Raw genomic sequence first — 20,087 nt, 5'->3', positions numbered from 1 at the left:
GTTGTATTGTTGTAACAAATGATCTGCATGGGACTGTATTGCTGGAACAAATGATCTGCATGAAGTTGTATTGTTGGAACAAATGAATGATCTGCATTGGGTTGTATTGTTGTAACAAATGATCTGCATGGGGTTGTATTGCTGGAACAAATGATCTGCATGAAGTTGAATTGTTGTAACAAATGATCTGTATGGGGTTGTATTGTTGGAATAAATTCTCTGCATGGTACTGTATTGTTGAGATATATCATCTTCATGCGACTGTATTACTGCACTGTACTGTTTTCAAGGTATGACAACCAAGAATACGGCTGCTTTGTAAAACAAAAGCCAGTAATTATACACTCAGGAATATCAGTGCCTACATTATATGGACTGGCACACCAATCATCATCATCAATGCAGTGTTTGTGTGTTTTGTTTTTGTAAAAGGTTAACAAAGGCATCTAACACTTACCTACCTTAAATATCTCCGTCGTGTAAGTCGGTAACTTCGAATGAGGAATTCACTTTTGTTGACATTCAAGTATGCACATTTTTATTATGTAGGTCATCCCACGCCACTATTTTTAACCATTACCAGTATGTGTATTCAAAATGACCAGTGACAACCCCATACAATATCTGTATGCATACAGAATAATGCACAGCATGTGGCGACATTCTCCTGCGTTTTCAAAGGTGTATTTTATTGTGTATGTGCGTAGTGGGTATGTAGAATGAGATTACATACTCATGGAAAAGAGTAACGCAACACCCCATTTGTACGGGATGTCGGGTCACCCTTCCACAGTTACCTTCTCGTATTGCCGTTCCATGTCGTCATTGTGTATATAAGATTTGATCCGAGAATGTGGCTTAGTCAATGGGTGAGGGGTGACTCCAAAGGTGAGGTGAGGTGAGATGAGGTGATATCGATTTAACGTCGTACTTAGGAATATTTCGCTCTTATTACGACGTGCATACGTATATATGGCTGCTTGTACAAGCCCAAACTTAAGCTGGTTTTATAGCGCTAGCTCACTGGGATACCATGCCGCAGTTAAGCATGAATACCTCACTCGGACACATTATACTGACTCAGAGCCGACCAGTCCTTGTCGTGTCCATTAATGCCGAGCGCCAGGCAAGGACGAACAAGTACCATATTTTAACGTCTTTTGGTATGACGCGGCCGGGGATTGAACCGACCTTCCGCTCTCCGGGCGGATGCTCTAACCACTACACCACGAAGGCGGTAGACTCCTACGTGTTAACATTATATTCATGCGCTGACACACATTCATACAAAGATGGAAGCAACGCCAGGTGCTGTACTAAAGTTTACTTTGCCTGAGTCCATCTCACCAACTAAAACTTTAACATAAGACAGGATAGGCTCGTACCCCTGTAGGAAAAGTGTAAATTTCGCCTCGGTCAATTTTGGAAGCCCCCACCACAAGTCCATGGTATTATTTATTTTCATTAAAACAAATATTGAGATTAACAACAGCATACATATTCTAAACCACTCACTGAACCCAATGTAAAAAAGGAATGTTTCCAATTTTTCCCATTATCTCATTGGCGGCCATTTAAAAATGGCTGCCACATTCAATTATGTGCCACCTTTCATTCTCTACTTGTGTTGAAGGTATCTATCAAGTGCTCGAGTCTGACCTGCCCTTGATCACTTGCAGCACTAAATTATTTTTCTTCTTTGGAAGTTATAGGGGTATTTAGTCTTAAAATATTCTACTAATTACTAAACTTTACCACACCTGAAGGTCCAGGTAATAATATACTACATCCGTGGTTGTCAGGCTTGCTGACTTGTTTGACACATGTCATCGTATCCCAGTTGGGTAGATAGATACTCATGCTGTTGATCACTGGATTGTTTGGTGCAGATTCAATTATTTACAGAATATAGGTGGAATATTGCGGCGTTAAACAAACCAAATCAAAACTCCGAACACTGTTTTTGGTCAACGAGATGTTATGAATCAGACAGTGGCATCCTTGTGTCCAACAAAACTTAGTTGTAGATAGATTTAGGGCGATCATTGCCTACAAAATTACCCTTTAAAATCAGCGGCAGCGGATAACGCTTATGCACAGTTAAACATAGAAGAATGAATAGCTTGAATTATATATGTACACTGAAAGAGTATGGTCTTTTGCCGGTTTTAGCAGGAGACTATATAACGTTGTAGATTATTATCCCTGTAACATTCCAGCAATATTACTGCGGGGACACCAGAAATGGGCTTCGCACATTGTACCTTTGTGAGGAATCGAACCCGGGTCTTCGGCTTGACGAGCGAACGCTTTAACCACTAGTCTACTCCCACCGTCCCTGTGTACACAGAGACAGTTATAATGTTACCAGACATCTGTAACAAAACTCCAGTCATCAGCATGCACGTGATTCCAGACAAGTACACTTGTACAACAGCAGACTCGGTTGTATTGGCCTCACCGATCTCCCTCTTGTTCAAAGGTTTGTTGGTTGGTTTTACAGTTTTAGGGCGACGTGGCCCAGTGAGAGGCCTATTTGCGCCCAACACATTGACATGATTTAATAAACAATCATAGGTAATTTCATCGCCAAAAGGAATCGTTTAGTTCAGATAAAAGAAACGACAACACTATTAATATTAATTTGGATAGATGTATACATACATGTATATCGAATAATCTCTGTTTTGTGTTACGGATTAATAAGCTTAAGTAATCACTTCCATTTCCGAAACATGAAATACTCATTCTTTAAAAAAAGCAGTAGGTTCAGATGACAGAGTGTTAAAATGATCCAAAACCACAGAACTATATCTGTCTAAGCCATTAGAGAGCTTGTCTGCAATACATCATATTTTCCAGATGACGAGACAAAATCTAAAACTGCCCGTTGCACAGACCCATACATGATATTGGGGCCCAAAACTGTTTCTAATGAAAATACATCATCAGCCTCAAGTACAGCACTTCTGAGATTATGTCTTCTGTTGTTATGCCCAGGGCATGTAATTAGATAATATTCGATATTTTCAGGCGTCTCCAAATTGCAATGACCACATTTAGAAGAGACCGTCTTATCTATAATACTCCTGTAAGCATTTAGCCCACAGTGTCCAAGTCTGAGACGTGAAAGAATAACCTCATCACGCCTTTTACGACGACGAATTTTATGACCAGATTTTAGTGATGCTCTAAGTTTGTACATATGTCGGCCGGACTCTTGTTCGAAGGCTCTTGTGCAGAGTTACTGCCCTTGGTTGAGTCAGAAACCTATGAAGTGTGTCCCAGTAAGGTGTTTGAGCTTTACAATGACGTCATCGTGCTCGTTGGTTTTACTAGTGCGTATCCCAGTTGCGTAGAGAAATCGTGAGAATAGCCTTAATTTTGTCACATGTAGCCTGACAATTGCTTTCCCAAACTAATTGCTCTCTTTTGCCGAGGAAATGAGTGAGTGGAGATGCCTCAAGTAAGATATTTTGACAAACTGTGATCACAGAATTGTCTGATGCAGACTCGATTATTTATGACAGCTGTCATATAGCTGTAATAGTGCCGAGTGCGTCGTTAAACAAACAAACAAACATCTAGTTTCACCACATGGTGATCTGCAAACTAGTGTCTGCCTGTCTGTCAGTCTGTACATATGCCGGATTTATCATGATATCCCATAAGCATAACGGTCAGAATAATGGCTCAGAGACGCTCAGTACTTCGATTATCCGATAGCTGCTGAGCACCAGGCAGGGAAACAACAAGTACCATAATTCACCATCTATCGGTAATGACGGCATCTCTTTCCACAAGACAACGGAGGAAGTCAGACACAGTGGACTACTTTTAAGTACACTTGAGTCAAACTTATATATCTTCAAATTACCGAAGCCGGTTCCAAATTACAACACAATAAAGACTTACTCGAGATCGACACATGTTATTATGTAATCAACAAAGAAAATGACAAGCAAAGGCAACTATATGTAATTTGAAGAGCAAAAAAAAGTCACTTGAAAATATTCCCGAAAATATACATGGGTGTAAACATGCATGAAGGAGTAGTCTCCCTTGTCTCAAGACATGCTCTGCAATTGTCCAGCACGAACGCCATATGAGATATTAAAGGTGCGCTACATTTGGTTCCCCTGCTTGAATGTGAAGGTTATACTTTTGCATTTTATTGTAACGTAAATGTCATATTAATGCATTATAATATTATAATATTACCATTGCAGTGATAAACCCAAGTTATTTATCTTAAATCTGAACGAAAAATGACTCCAAAATTAATACTGAACATTCAACATATTGAGTAACATATGAATTCCCCTAAAGTCATGATAGTATTTGATTAACAAAACCGGAAAAGACCGCAGCAATAACCTCAGTATCAGGTGAGGCATACAACTCCTGTTAACATAAGCAATCAGAACCTTCTGACAGCTGTGATTGGATGACTGACTGAGTTTAGTTTTACGCCGCTTTTAGCAATATTCCAGCAACATCACGGCGTGGCACACCAGAAAGGGGCTTCACACATTGTGCCCATGTGGGGATTCGAACCCGGGTCTTCGGCGTGACGAGCCAACGCTTTAACCATTAGGCTACCCCACCGCCCCCCTGTGATTGGATGATATTGTGTAAGAGTTATGTGTTTTTTAAATGTACATGTACATTCATTAAAACTGATTTTTCAGTATTAAGAGCTGTCTTTTTAACACAATGAGTTATGCTGAATGTGTGCATAGATATTTTCAAGTAGGTGACATTTGGTGCGGAACTGTGGTAAATGGAAATGTAACTGGTTAACCAAGCATATACAGTTATAGTCCGTTTGACTTCATTTTAGACAGATGAACTGCTCACAACACAAAATGTATTAAATGCAACAAAATCAATCTTTGCACCGCGTACATGAAATCGACAGTTCAACTCTGATGACAACCAAGTGTGCGAGTTGTATCTGTGAAATTGAAATTTCACTACACACACTTGTTGATTACCTGGCTGTTGTACCAGCAAGTGGTCCCCCCTTGTAAGAAATAGCGTGACAACAAAATAATGGTCGTTTGTTAAACAACTTTATTATTCGGGTGTCCAAAATCATGAGATAAATCATCAGAGTTGGTCTGACGTTTATTGACGTTTATGGGAAAACATTTGGTTTTGTGTAACCTGCATTCACCCCCATGCCACGTGGTTGGAGAAACAATGGATTTCCAGCCTATGAATTCAAACACCGTTCATCTGCATTGAAAATCTGCAGGTCCGCTTTCGGAAAGAATTCCTTTTTGACAGAGTTCTGGCACTTCCGGGGTGCACTGCATGCCTGATGGGGTGGGGTGTGGGGTGTGTGTCTGTATATCCTATCTTCTGTGAACAACATCGCATAAAAAACACGTACAGTCATAGCAAGTGGTAATATTCTGAATCGCCCAAGCAGCGTCCATTGAACGTTCAACAAAACATGTAGCAGTTAAGTAACGTTTTTGCAACGTCATAAAAGCCGTGGATGATCACGCTCCCTATTCTCTAGCCATTCCTGCTGATGTAGATCTGTATGCATATCAGTGCTATAATGGCCACCAGGAGACCAGTCGGCAGCAGATGCATCACAACTACGAGGACGGTTAGCAAAGCTTGAAATACCCAACCAAGCGACGTCGCTGGAATTTGAATTTTTGTCTGGAAAAAATAATTAAATCACTTTTATCTTGATACAAAAAATAAAATGTACCACAGAAACGTAAACAGTTGTAAAACAGTAACGAAATCATCGCATCTGTATTGTATAACGGAACACTGAAAGTGAAATATGACAGGTATTGAGACATGACTTACTGAATTAATTCAACATGTATTTTTCAATTCTGTATGAATCTGTACCTCATGCAGCCATAAAAATTCATAGAAACGTCGTGATAAATTGTTACATAAATTAAACATCGATCTAATCTCACCTGCGACTGAACTGGTGGCGTTTTCTGAGTATGTCCGCCTGCAATAGTCAAAACAAAAAAATGACTGAGAACAGTCGAAGCCTTTGTGTCGAACTTGCTAGCCCCTGAATACAGCTTACGTTATAAAGGGTTCGAGACAACCAAAACGTGAACTGGCATTATTGTTTACATTCTGAACTCTGAGGTTTATGCTTAATTTGTATACCTGGGGACGATCAAATGGTTTCGAGTCCATCGTGAATTGGATACTAGGTGAGGTCGAGACTCTATAATAGAAATTGGTTGAAATATATATACAAATGACTGTCCCAAGGACGTAGTGGTTTTTCAGTCGGGTAAGTGAGTCAGTTTAGTTTTCGGCGCCTTTAGCAATATTCCACCAAATGAGCTTCACACGTTGTACCCATGTGGGGAATCGAACCCGGGTCTCACGCGTGACGAGCAAGCGCTTTCACTATTATGCTTCCCCACCGCCCCCCCAATTCGGATGAGGCCCAACAACATTAATAATTTGAACATCACCAATGTTCCATTAAAGTATGAGTGCGGCTGTTATGCACTTCACCATTATTCAAGTTACCTCACCGAGGGAGAATGAATAGGCTTGACACAGATTAAAGTAATAAGTCGATCACGAGTCATTTGCTACAAGGCTACTTTATCGCCCGTGTTCTAGAATATGCAATAGGAACCAGAAGACATGTGTCATTATGTAATTTCGAATAGGACAGAACAGAAAATAGTTTCCGTGTCACACTTCCTTCCCTGAATCAACTCCTTCATATTGAGGGAACATTACTCAACCTAAGTGTGCAAATGGGTGAGAAATCATTTACATTTTCAAAACTGAAAGAGAATTCCGTGTGTAGATTAGCATACTAATAAAAAATTGTGTTTGATTTTTAATAAAACTTTAAAATTCAAACAATGTGGATGAGAGAGGTGTGTTCTAATATTAACAAAAACCTGTTAAAATTGTTCATTGTACCTACCGACATGTTTTGTGGGAACCCTGCTCGTACCCTGTGATACCAGATCCTCAGACGCAAGCACCTGCACATCGTCAGAATCGTACACCTCCCCAACTGGATTGTGTCTCTCTTGTTCAACACTTTCGTGGATGATCTGTCCGTGTATCGTGGGTGTCTTCTCTAATGAGAAACCTTCTGAATCTACAGATGAACTGGGTTGTCGATGGGTTGCTCCATTGTTACCTTCCGAGGTACGATCGACAGAGTCTGACTTAAATAGCCTCTCAGGTGCATCAACATAACTTTCTTGATCAACCACAACGGCCTCAGCCCCAACATCAGCCTCAGCCTCAGCCTCAGCCTCAGCCTCAACATCAGCATCAGCCTCAGCAACAGCAACAGCAACAGCAACAGCAACAGCGGCATCGGCATCGGCCTCAGCATCAACATCAATATCAGCCTCAGCCTCAGCCTCAGCATCAGCATCAGCATCAGCATCAGCATCAGCATCGGCATCGGCATCGGCATCAGCATCAGCATCAGCATCAACATCAGCATCAACATCAGCATCAGCATCAGCATCAGCATCGGCATCGGCATCGGCATCGGCATCGGCATCAGCATCTCAGCATCTCGGCATCAATCCCAGCATCTGAATCAGCATCAGCATCAGCATCAACATCAGCATCAGCATCAGTATCAGCATCAGCATCAGTATCGTCGTCGTCATCAACATTATCCGATCTTCTGTCCTCACTGGATGCTTCGTTTTTCTGGACTTCCATGAGTGAAGTCTCGTCAGAGTCAACACTCTCATCTTTATGGAAAGTGTCAGTGTATGGGTTTATCTGTCCATGGTGATATTCAGGGTTTTTTGTTGACTGCTTACCATGTAAATCTTGTTTTGAGTCTTCATACCTGAACCCTGATCTCTGGTAAATGGCTTTAATAAACCCTGCACCATGATCTTGATCAGCCTGAGACTGAAGTTTATCTACAGGCTTGCCATCCAAGCTAGAACATGAATATTCGATCAAAATATCAAGGGATTTTGACCTTCGGAGAGGTTCCCAAGTGTGAGTTGTTTTCGGAAACTGGAGTGACATAAATTTGATTTGATCGTCCTGTGGGTCACCAGCTTTGGTATTGTCAATAAGACCACACACGCAGCAGATTTGACTGATCGTCTCAAGTTGTTCCGCAATCTCTGGATTGACTCTCTGAATTAGTTGGACAAATATCATCCTTGCCAGCTTCTGTTGGTTTGAGTTAATCTTTCGTAAGAGTCCCCGCCATTTTATTCTTTTTGATACAGACGGCTTCTTGAGGTCTTGATAGAAATCCTCGGACAAACAGCAGAAGTCATTCAGTGATTCCACAACTGGCATAATCTTGACTTCAGCCATCAGCCTACACATGGCACACACCTGTTGTACCATTATGTTGGTTAGCGAGCACCTGCAATCAATCAAAGGTAGAGTCAAACACTGTTGTGTCGAAGTTTGATGTGTCGAACCTCAACTAAAATATTGGTCCCTGCGTATTCCTTCTTTACTCATTATTTCACGCTGTCTCTAACTCCGGATAACTCGAAGTAGTCATTAACTTTAACTTCGACAGAACCGTGTTTGACTATACATAGACATACAAAGGTATTTCGGTTAGTCTAAGCACCCAGTCCACCATTAATAACAGTTTGTTTTGTTTGTTGCTTGTGTTTATCCCGCATTCAGCAATATCCCAGGTAAATTCTGTTGATAATCGAGTCTGGACCAGTCAATACACCATCAACAGTGATCTACGCAATTGGGATGCATCAACCAAGCTAGCGAGCCTGACCACATGACCCGGATCTTCACAGGTCAGATTATATTCGTGCTTCCACGTACATGGGGGTTTCATTGAGGGCCTGCCTTGTGGATGTTTTGAGCTACGTGGCAACTACTGGTGAAAATGCCAGTTCGGTCAAATCAGGAATTAACCAATTACTAGACATCGATAGAAAATTGCTTCATATGTTATGTATTTTTCAATACGATTTTAATGACTAGAGCCATTTTATCATCGAAGCGTGCTCAAATCGATAGTCATTTAAATGCTACTTCAGTCGTTTTTTTAAGATACATATCACAACTAACAACGACCAGCTATTCCTTGTTCGAGGCGACAAAGTACGGTATTGATATCAAACATCGTTCGAAATAGAGACAACAAACAAAATGTTTACAGACCCGTGAGGATCCGGGTTAGAATTGGTCTTTAGCAACCCATGCTTGTCGTAAGAGGCGACTAACGGGATCGGGTGGTCAGGCTTGCTGGCTAGGTCGACACATGTCATCGTATCCCAACTGCGTAAATCGATGCTCATGATGTTGATCACTAGATCGTGTGGTCCAGTCTCGATTATTTACAGACCGCCGCCATGTAGCTGAAATATTGCTGAGTGCGGTGTGAAGGAAAAAAACAACCAACAGACGTACCCATGCCGTTTAAGGTAAAAAGCTTTACACTTTTGTTTTTATGTTAAAGTATAAGTTATTCATGTTGGGAGAGTATTCTTTTGTCAGCGCCAGTGGAATATTTATATGCTCAATAACCAGCGAATAACATTAAAAGTAAGTGTTTTGGGTTGTTCTGTTGTTTATTTTGGGAGTTTTTTTTGTTTTTTGTTTTTGTTTGCTGCTGTTGTTGTTGTTTGTTTGGGTTGTTGTTTGAGGTTTGTTTGTTTGTTTATTTTTTGTTTTTGTTTTTGTGTGTGTGTGTGTGTGTGTTTTGTGCTGTGTGTCATGAGCAACGATCTACGCAACTGGGATGGGATGACACGTGTCTGTTGCTGAAGACCAATTCTAATCCGGATCGTCACGTGTAAATCAAGTGATGGTGGGGTGTATTGTATCATATCTTCCTTGTTTGAGTGGCATTTTAGAAGTTGGATGGTAGACTATTGACCAAACTTTATGGATAACAATTTCTTTATTTCGTGAGAGCATAAAGTTTGATAATATGATATCTTCCGATCCTAAATTTTGTAAACAATTCATGATGAACTTAGTGTTATTGTCAAAATAGAATAATAACTGCATATGTTTACGTATGACTTCCCGTATTCGCCATAACAATATTAATCATTCAGTAACAATATTCTGTGTGAGATTACGTGTGTAACTAGCTGTTTCGGTTTACAGTGAAGATTTCCCTGTCACTATCACCACAAGCATCCGTCATAAGCCGATTTAAAAGATCATCAGTGCAAATTCCTTCTTTTTCTTTCACGACAACTACACACAAACCTGTTTATCAACTTTCTTCTTCTTCTGTTTGAGTGGCCTTTTAAGCAAGTAACTGGAAATATGTCCAACGAACAACACCGTTCCCCACACACTACATCACGGCATGTACCTCCTAGCTGTACGAACACAGAAGTAAGTAGGTCGTGATGAAATACAAAGGGAAGTAGGACACATCCCTGCGGAAGTCCTGTCTGCGTTGATACTGATGCGGAGTTGTTTATGTCCTCAACTTGTTTGTTTGCTAATTTATACGACATGAACTATAAAATATGTGAGGATCACCGACTACGCACAGCCTTCAATATTATTGAATATTACGTTTGGTGTTAAAATATAGAGATATTACAATTTCTGTTATGTACCTCTGCGTTTCCAACACAGTATAAGTTTATCTCCATTCTACCATAACAACTTTATAAAGATTTTTCAAAAGGACTGTGTTGGAAAATCAGATGTATACAGCGTGATTTTAATAAACCTATCCCAATCCAGTATTTACTGAAGTCATGGTAGAATGCTAAATGGCGTAAAAGTGTTCAGTCACAATAGCTGAAAGTTGTGTCAAGAACCATGAGTAGTCATATTATTTTTACTACTCTGCAGAGGCTATAATTCCATATGTGTTAGGCTAGTGGTTATCGCAATAGCTGATGACATCGAATGTTAGCGTTAGATTGCGTACGTGTGTAGAGTGTCTGTAGCGTGTTTACATTATGACATGGCATTATTTCCTGGTACAAATTACAGCGAAAACACTGTACATCACCAGGCTGCTCCTGCAGAGTGGTTTTGCGGACATGTTGCTGAAATTGATTATAAATATGTTTTCGTTCAAAAATACATTTATAACCAGTCAGTTTGTGGAAACTTCGAAATTTCTTTCCCTTAACTGTTTTGACAACACTATGAAACGATACACATACTTCCATGTTGTATTATCAGTTATATAATATTGCCCGCTAAGGACATGGTATACAATCAATCCTTCTGTATTTCTAATAGGATTCTGCTTGTACTTACCAACCAGCCTCAGCTATTTCGTTAAGTAGCCTTGCCTTTCAGGACAGCCTGTTTAGTCGGTTTAACATTCTCACTCATACAGTTGAAAGGAAACAGAACAGGTTAATCCAGATGTAACTTCCTTAAGAAGGATCATGTGTTTGCGACAGTCACGTGTTTCGTGTGTGTCGGTATTTGTATATTTACGTCTTGGTTGTACCTCTCCTGTTGCTCATGGATTCGAATCCCAGATTCGAGTGAGTGAGTGAGTGAGTTTAGTTTTACGCCCCACTGAGCAATATTCCAGCTATATGGCGGCGATCTGTAAATAATCGAGTCTGGACCAGACAATCTAGTGATCAATATCATGAGCATTGATCTGTGCAATTGGGAACCGATGACACGTGTCAACCACATCAACGAGCTTGACCACCCGATCCCGTTAGTCGCCACTTACGACAAGTATTGGTTGCTGAAAGCCAATTTATACAGAAACTGATGTGGTTTTGTCGGCCCAGCCTACATATCGCCGAGTTGTAGCCATACTATTGCTGATAAAACAGCGAAAAAACAATCGAATGAAAAGGAAGGAACCATTTTAGCATTGACGTGTCATGTCTTAATAAGTGATCAAATAGTTCAGACATGGGGAACGACAAAACATAATCGTAAGTGGTGTCCAATGTAACACCATCGAATTACATCATGTGATGTCCAAATACATTAGGGGCGGTGCGGTAGCCCAGTGGTAAGAGCGTTTGCTCGTCACGCCGAAGACCCGAGTTCGATTCCCCAAATGGGTACAATGTGTAAATCCCATTTCTGGTGTCCCCCGTAGTGATATTGCGGGAGTATTGCTAAAGCCGGCGTAAAACTAAACAGCTCACTCACTCTGTCCCTTCGCATTCCATTACGAGCTTGACATAACTGACGTACTGGTACATGTCCGGTGTTTCACAGTCACACTCATTCTCACTCTGGGGCGGTGGAGTAGCCTAGTGGTTAAAACTTTAGCTCGTCACGCCGATAACCTGTGCTCGACTGCCCACACGGGTACAATGTTTGGAGCCTATTTCTGGTGTCCCTGTCGTGATATTTCTGTAATATTGTTAAATGCGGTCTAAAACTAAACTCATTCTCACTCTTACACTCAACCAACCAACCATGCAGCCAACCGACCCATCCACCCGTCCGTCCACAAATCTGTAGTATGTTTCGAGATTGGTCAGTATCACACTGTGCTCGTTATGTTCACCAGAGTGATGCGCACACAACGAACATACCTTTCAAAGCACTCTTAAACCAACCCTTGGTAAGTACACTCTTACATGATCGCATGTAGGAGAGGGAAACTAGTGGTTGATAACATGAGTAACAGTCCGAGCTGGTGTCATACCTCGGTCACCATCTAGGTCATATTGTAAATAAATACCTTAGAGTCAACATTGGTTGCAGACTCTTTCAGTGTTGTCACAACACCTAGTGTACAGTACACAAACAAGTGCACTTAAAAGAACCCACGAATCCGTCGGTAAATGACCAGATAGTGGCCATATGATTACGTGCAAATACCTAGTTGGATAAACTTGGATAAAGTACTGTAGCTATGTGTCTCAGTCCACCCAGCTGTGAATTGGGTACCTCCTAAATATGAGAAAGCCACATAAACTCGATTGCGCCTTGTGGCTTCAAGAGTTGTATGATCCCCAGGGAGTTGAGATTGATAATACGATGTGCCGTTGAGATTGACATCCTGTGCTCGAGAAAATAACCCTTCAGCGTGTACTAGTTGCGTGGATATGTGCGCTATATAAAATATCCAATAATAATACCAAGAGAGGCCACCCCTTCACCAAACCTGGTCGATACACATGGACTGAGAGGTCCTGGGGCTCCATTCACGAAGCAGCCTTTACTAAGGTTAACCTTAACTCCCATTTTTCGCATTGCACTAAGGCTACCTTAGTGACTTACGATCACCTTAGTGCATTGTGGAAGGAGGCCCATATGAGACAGCATTCGTGAACGCCGAATACCTTTCAGTTTACTAAAAGGGGCGAGTGGTGACGAAAGCTGAGAAAGCTCATCTCAATATCACAAGAGTTAGATCCCTTGTTACGTCGCCCGCGATATGCACACTCCTGTTCGATGAAATCTGTTCCAGTTCAAAGCTGTTTCCATTCTTACGTCATCGATCTTTGTTGTAAACACATTGTTTATTGACGAGAATATTGTCAAATTTACGGATGGGATTTAGAAAAGTAGAGAATTCGGTGTTAAAGGTGCCCTTGTAAAGAAGATTTAATTCAGTACTAAATTACCGTAATATACCGAATGATCCAATAGTGACAAACATGGGGCCAATCAGAGGCTACTTGGACACATTTTTGGATCACGTATCATGACTAGATCGCATGATCGAGCAGTACTGTTTCAAATGATATCGCCCATTGATTCAGGGATTCCAGATTGACCGGGTTTCATTGTTTATCATGTGGCGCACATGTAATAGTATCCATAATCATTATGACAATAACGATTACATATGTTTTAGGTTCAATCCAACCAAACGTGTAATAACACATTGCCATGAATAATAACCTCACATGTATTTAACTGTTGTATAATTAGGAGATACACTGTTTTCATTGTAGAGGTTTCAAACGTACATGCAATACCTGTGAAGAAAGAGGATACGGCCATGACATGACTCTGTTCCAGTTATTTCCGTCCATTCCATCATGTCTACCAAAGTTACAACTCCGTAACATGACGTACTTTCTCACACCACAATACTCTTCTAACTGTTCTGTGGACACAGGACCCGAGAAATAATTTCTCATTTCCCTTCCCACTAAAAGTCTGGGTCCCGATACACAAAGCTATCGTAGCGCTACGACATTCGTAAGCCTATGATAAACTATAGAGTTACGACAGGTCGTAACGTTACGAACGCTTTGTGGATCCGGCCCTGTTCTTTATTTCAACTAACGAGGCTGCAGGAAATACGGTCTTCCAGAAATGTTCACCCTTCTTGCACATTCCTCACACCACTCATAAGTTTTCGTCTGTTCACTAAATGCCACAAAATGCCACTATGCTTTGTCGTAAGAGGCGACTAAGGGGATCGGGTGGTCAGTTTCGCTGACTTGGTTGACACATGTTATCGGTTCCCAATTCAAGTGCGCAGATCGAAGCTCATGCTGTTGACACGATTATTTACAGACCGCCGCCATATAGCTGTAATATTGCTGAGTGCGGCGTAAAACTAAACTCACTCACTCACTGATCACTAACCTCCACCAACTGGGCGGTAGCGTCCCGGATGTCCGTTCAACACGCCAAGCCCCAGTTTGAATCCCACTTGGATAACGATAGCGAAGTCAAACCCCGTCGTTCCTTGGAAAATTGCTGACGCCCCTGACCCGTTAAGATCCAGGTTAGAATTGGTCTTCAGCAACCCATGCTTGTCGTATGAGGCGACTAACGGGATCGGGAGGTCAGCCTCGTTGACTTGGTTGGCATACATCGTCGTATCTTAGTTGCGTAGATCAGTCCTCATGCTATTGATCACTGGATTGTCTGGCCCAGACACGATTATTTACAGACGGTCGACATATAGCTGGTATATTGCTGGAGTGCGGCGTTAAACAACAAACAAGTTCTAGCCCACATTGACACTTAATACAACGCGCACGTTAAATACCTTATCATGTCAGTCTCTCTTAATTATTCACGAAGACACAGGTTAGTTCCTATTTTTACTAAATTTACACGTCTTGTCTCTCACTTGATCTGCCTGTTATTCTCGGGAGATGGATATTGTATAATCCCGATCACGGAAGAATTTTCGTCCGTACAATGTGTGAAGCCTGTTTCTATTGTTCCCCCCCCCCGTCATATTGCTGGATTATTACTGAATGCGGCGTTTAATAACAAACAACCTTAAGCCCACACTGACTCGTAATACAACGTGCACGTAACATCCTCCTTTCATGTCAGTCTCTATTACTTACTCACGCAGACACAGGTTAGTTTCTTCACACCTCACTACGCCACACAAATGCACACTTCGTTACCGCCACACAACTGCACCCCACACTCCGTCACATAACTGTGCACCTCTACTACGCCACACAACTGCACACCACACATCGCCACACAACTGCACACTTCACTACGCTACACAACTGCATACCACACCAGGCCACACAACTGTGCACCACACTGCGCCACACAACTGCACACCTCACTACGCCACACAACTGTACACCTCACTACGCCACACAACTGCACACCACACTACGCCACACACTGCACACTTCACTACGCCACACACAACTGTGCACATCACTACGCCGCACAACTGCACACACATCACTACGCCACACAACTGTGCACATCACTACGCCACACAACTGCACACATCACTACGCCACACAACTATGCACATCACTACGCCACACAACTGCACACCTCACTACGCCACACAACTGTGCACCTCACTACGCAACACAACTGCACACCACACACTTATCCACATAACTGCACGCTTCACCACGCAAACAACTGCACACCTCACTACGCCACACAACTGCACGCTTCACCACGCCACACAACTGTGCATCATCACTACGTCACACAACTGCACATATCACTACGCCACACAACTGTGCACATCACTATGCCACAACTGCACACATCACTACGCCACACAACTGTGCACATCACTACGCCACACAACTGTAATACATCACTACGCCACCACAACTGTGCACCCTCACTACGCCACACAACTGCACACCACACTTATCCACATAACTGCACGCTTCACCACGCAACACAACTGCACACATCACTACGCCACACAACTGCACGCTTCAATTACGCCACACAACTGTGCACATCACTACGCTGTACACAACTGCACACATCACTACGCTACTACAACCTGTGCATACCACTATGCCACACAACTGCACACTATCACTACGCTACACAACTGTGCACATCACTACGCTACACAACTGCACACAATACACTTATCCACATAACTGTACACCCTCACTACGCCACACAACTGCATACCACACTAGGCCACACAACTGCACACCACACTACGCCACACAACTGCACACACTTCACTACGCTACACAACTGCACACATCACTTCGCCACACAACTGTGCACATCACTACGCCACACAACTGCACACATCACTACGCCACACAACTGTGCACCTCTACTACGCCACACAACTGCACACCACACTTATCCACATAACTGCACGCTTCACCACGCAACACAACTGCACACCTCACTACGCCACACAACTGCACGCTTCACCACGCAAATACAATAACTGCACACTTCACTACACCACACACACTGCACACTTCACTACGCCACACAACTGCACGCTCACTTCACCACGCAACACAACTGCACAGCACAATACACCACACAACTGCACACTTCACTACGCCACACAACTGGACACTTCACTACGTCACGTCACACAACTCTGCACACATCAATACGCCACACAACTGCACATTTCACTACGCCACACCACTGCACATTTCACTACGCCACACCACTGCACACTTCACTACATCACACAACTGCACACCACACTAAGCCACACCACTGCACATTTCACTACACTACGCCATACACTGCACACTTCACTACACCACACAACTGCACAATTCACTACACCACACTAACTGCACACATCTTAACTACTACGCCTAACAACTGCACACCACACTACGCCACACAACTGCACATCACACTACGCCACACAACTGTGTAACTTACTACGTCACACAACTGCACACCACACTACGCCACACGACTGCACACTACACAAATGTTGCACCACACTACGCCACACAACTGTGTAACTTACTACGTCAGACAACTGCCACAGCTGTGTAATTTACACACACACTGTACACAACTGTGCACCATCACTATACCCACACAACTGCACACCACACTACGCAACACAACGATCACTAATCCACATAATTGCACACCACACTACGCTTACACAACTGTGTACCACACTACGCCACACAACTGCACACTTCATTACGCCACACGACTGCACACTTCACTACGCTACACAACTGCACACCTCACTACGCAGCACAAATGTGCACCACATTACGCCACACAACTGTGCACCACACTACATCACATAACTGCATACTTAACTACGCCACACAACTGCACATCACACTACGCCACACAACCGTGCACCTCACTACGCCACTCAACTGCACACCAGACTATGCCACACAACTGTGCACCTCACTACGCTACACAACTGTGCACCATACTTCGCCACACAACTGCACACCAGATTCTGCCATACAACTGTTCATCACACTACGCCACATAACTGTGTACCTCACTACTACACACAACTGCACACCACACTACGCCACATAACTGTGTACCTCACTACTACACACAACTGCACACCACACTACGCCACATAAGTCAGCACTGAAGCTCAACACTCAGCACCACACAACTGTGTACCTCACTACTACACACAACAGCACACCACACTACGCCACATAACTGTGTACCTCACTACTACACACAACTGCACACCACACTACGCCACATAACTGTGTACCTCACTACTACACACAACTGCACACCACACTACGCCACATAAGTCAGCACTGAAGCTCAACACTCAGCACCACACACAACTGTGTAACTTCACTACTACTACACACAACAGCACACCACACTACGCCACATAACTGTGTACCTCACTACTACACACACAACTGCACACCACACTACGCCACATAACTGTGTACCCTTACTACTACACACAACTGCACACCACACTACGCCACATAAGTCAGCACTGAAGCTCAACACTCAGCACCACACAACTGTGTACCCCACTACTACACACAACAGCACACCACACTACGCCACATAACTGTGTACCTCACTACTACACACAACTGCACACCACACTACGCCACATAAGTCAGCACTGAAGCTCAACACTCAGCACCACACAACAACACACCATTCAACAACACAACTGAAAGCACCCTAACATCCTGTGACAGCTCTAATCGACGCCCGGGTTGAGAGAAAGAGGATTTGTCCAACCCGTGATTGTCATGCAAGAAAATGAACCAGGAAACGATACAAGCGTATTTGGTTTTACCCACATCTTCACTGAATGAAATACTTCTGTTAAAGGTGACTGCAAGTTTCCATGTCGCTTGTATTATATTTCCACAATATGGCGGCGGATGATGGCCGGAAGTGAATTTCACATCTTGCTCACACAAATGGGTGTCAATGTTGACAGTGAAAATCTTCTAAAGAGTATGTTTGACTGTTTGAATACTTGAACTGTTGAATGTTCACCAGTGACAATGTCACTGACGTAACCCCTTTATAAAAGACGTTCAACATTTTATGCATTCTACCAATGACATCACCGACATAATCCACTTTTAAAGAGGGTTTACGTTTACAAAGTTTGAAGACCTGTACCTGCTATTCTGGCCTTGATCCGAGGCTGTACTGAATGCTAAGCATTGTAGAGTAATCCTATTCTTTAAAGACACATGTATAGATAATGACGCTAATCTGTTAGAGTGAGTGAGTGAGTTGGGTTTTATGCCGCTCTAGCAATATTCCAGCAATATCACGGCGGGGGACACCATAAATAGGCTTCACACATTGTGCCCATGTGGGGATTCGAACCCGGGTCCTCAGCGTGACGAGCCGACGCTTTAACCATTAGGGCTACCCCACCACCCTTTAATCTGTTAGAAGCATATGTGATATATTTTGAGAAATTATCATTTAAACTATTGTTTATTATCTTAAAGACTTGTGCAAGTCTACTGTTACTAGTGAAGATATCTGGTTTACTGTATAAGGAAGTTTAACATGCTTTGGCGATGATAGTGAAGCTGTATTTGCAAACACGTTTACTTTCACTGTTCACTCACCATAACAGATGCATGATAACATGTCGCTGAGTAATAGGCTTAAATACATAGTAATTAGCACACTAGTGAGTGAGTGAGTGTTGGATGTGTGGTAGGTTACACGGGAGGGTGGGTGAGCAAGTGAGTCGGTGGGTTTGTTGGTGAGTATTGGATGTGTGGGTGAGTACTGGGTGGATAGGTGGTTACTCGGGTGAGTGAGTGGATGGAGCGGGCGGATTTGGGTAGGTGAGTACTGGATGATAGGTGAATGTTTGATTGGGTGGACTGGCATGGGTATTTGAAGGGTGTTTGGGTGGTTACATGAGTGGGTGGATTTGTGGGCATTTGAAGGGTGAGGAGTGAGCATTGACTGTCTGGGTTAGAACTGAATTGGTGGGTGGGTGATTCTTTAAGGGTTGGTGAGTATTGGATATGTAAGTGGTTACATGGGTGGGTGAGAGCGTATTGGATGTGTTGGTACGGACTGGATATGTAGTTGGTTACATGGGTGGGTGGGTGAGTGAGTATTGGATGTCTTGGTGACTATTGGGTGTGTAGCTGGTTACATGGGTGGGTGAGAGCGTATTGGATGTGTTGGTGCGTATTGGGTGTGTAGCCGGTTACATGGCTGGATGGGTGGAGTGCGTATTGGATGTGTGCAGCTGGTTTATGGGTGGGTGTTGAGAGCGTATTGGATGTGTTGGTGCGTATTGGGTGCGTAGCTGGTTACATGGGTGGCTGGGTGGGTGGGTGGGTGAGTGCGTATTGTATGTGTTGGTGAGTATTGAATATGTAGCTGGTTACTTGCGGGTGGGTCGAGGAGTGCGTATTGATGTGTTGGTGCATTCAATATGTAGCTGGTTAAGTGACGATGAGTGGGAA

General features: G+C 42.9%; 1 protein-coding gene across 2 annotated transcripts; it reads right to left on the bottom strand.

The window, feature by feature from the left end:
* Nucleotides 1-5,099: 5,099 nt before the first annotated feature.
* On the bottom strand, nucleotides 5,100-11,392 carry LOC124270057 (serine-aspartate repeat-containing protein E-like). 2 transcript variants are annotated; one of them, XM_046705080.1, is made up of 6 exons: nucleotides 11,236-11,392; nucleotides 10,216-10,331; nucleotides 7,606-8,383; nucleotides 6,947-7,280; nucleotides 5,955-5,992; nucleotides 5,100-5,679 (listed from the first exon to the last, which is right to left on the bottom strand). In XM_046705080.1, exons 3-6 carry the CDS (start codon nucleotides 8,362-8,364, stop codon nucleotides 5,527-5,529), a joined length of 1,284 nt encoding a protein of 427 aa, XP_046561036.1. In that variant the 5' UTR covers nucleotides 8,365-8,383; nucleotides 10,216-10,331; nucleotides 11,236-11,392; the 3' UTR covers nucleotides 5,100-5,526. The 2 variants fall into 2 exon arrangements, with proteins under 2 accessions (XP_046561036.1, XP_046561035.1); XM_046705079.1 differs by lacking the exon at nucleotides 11,236-11,392 and having other exon boundaries at nucleotides 10,216-10,553.
* Nucleotides 11,393-20,087: the final 8,695 nt, after the last annotated feature.

This window comes from Haliotis rubra, unplaced genomic scaffold (assembly GCF_003918875.1).
Source record: "Haliotis rubra isolate DU_JTF1 unplaced genomic scaffold, ASM391887v1 Scf1494, whole genome shotgun sequence".
In the NCBI taxonomy this organism is placed as follows: Eukaryota; Metazoa; Mollusca; class Gastropoda; order Lepetellida; family Haliotidae; genus Haliotis; species Haliotis rubra.
Note: the sequence above shows the minus strand (reverse complement) of the source record. Positions and strands in the feature narration are given on the sequence as shown.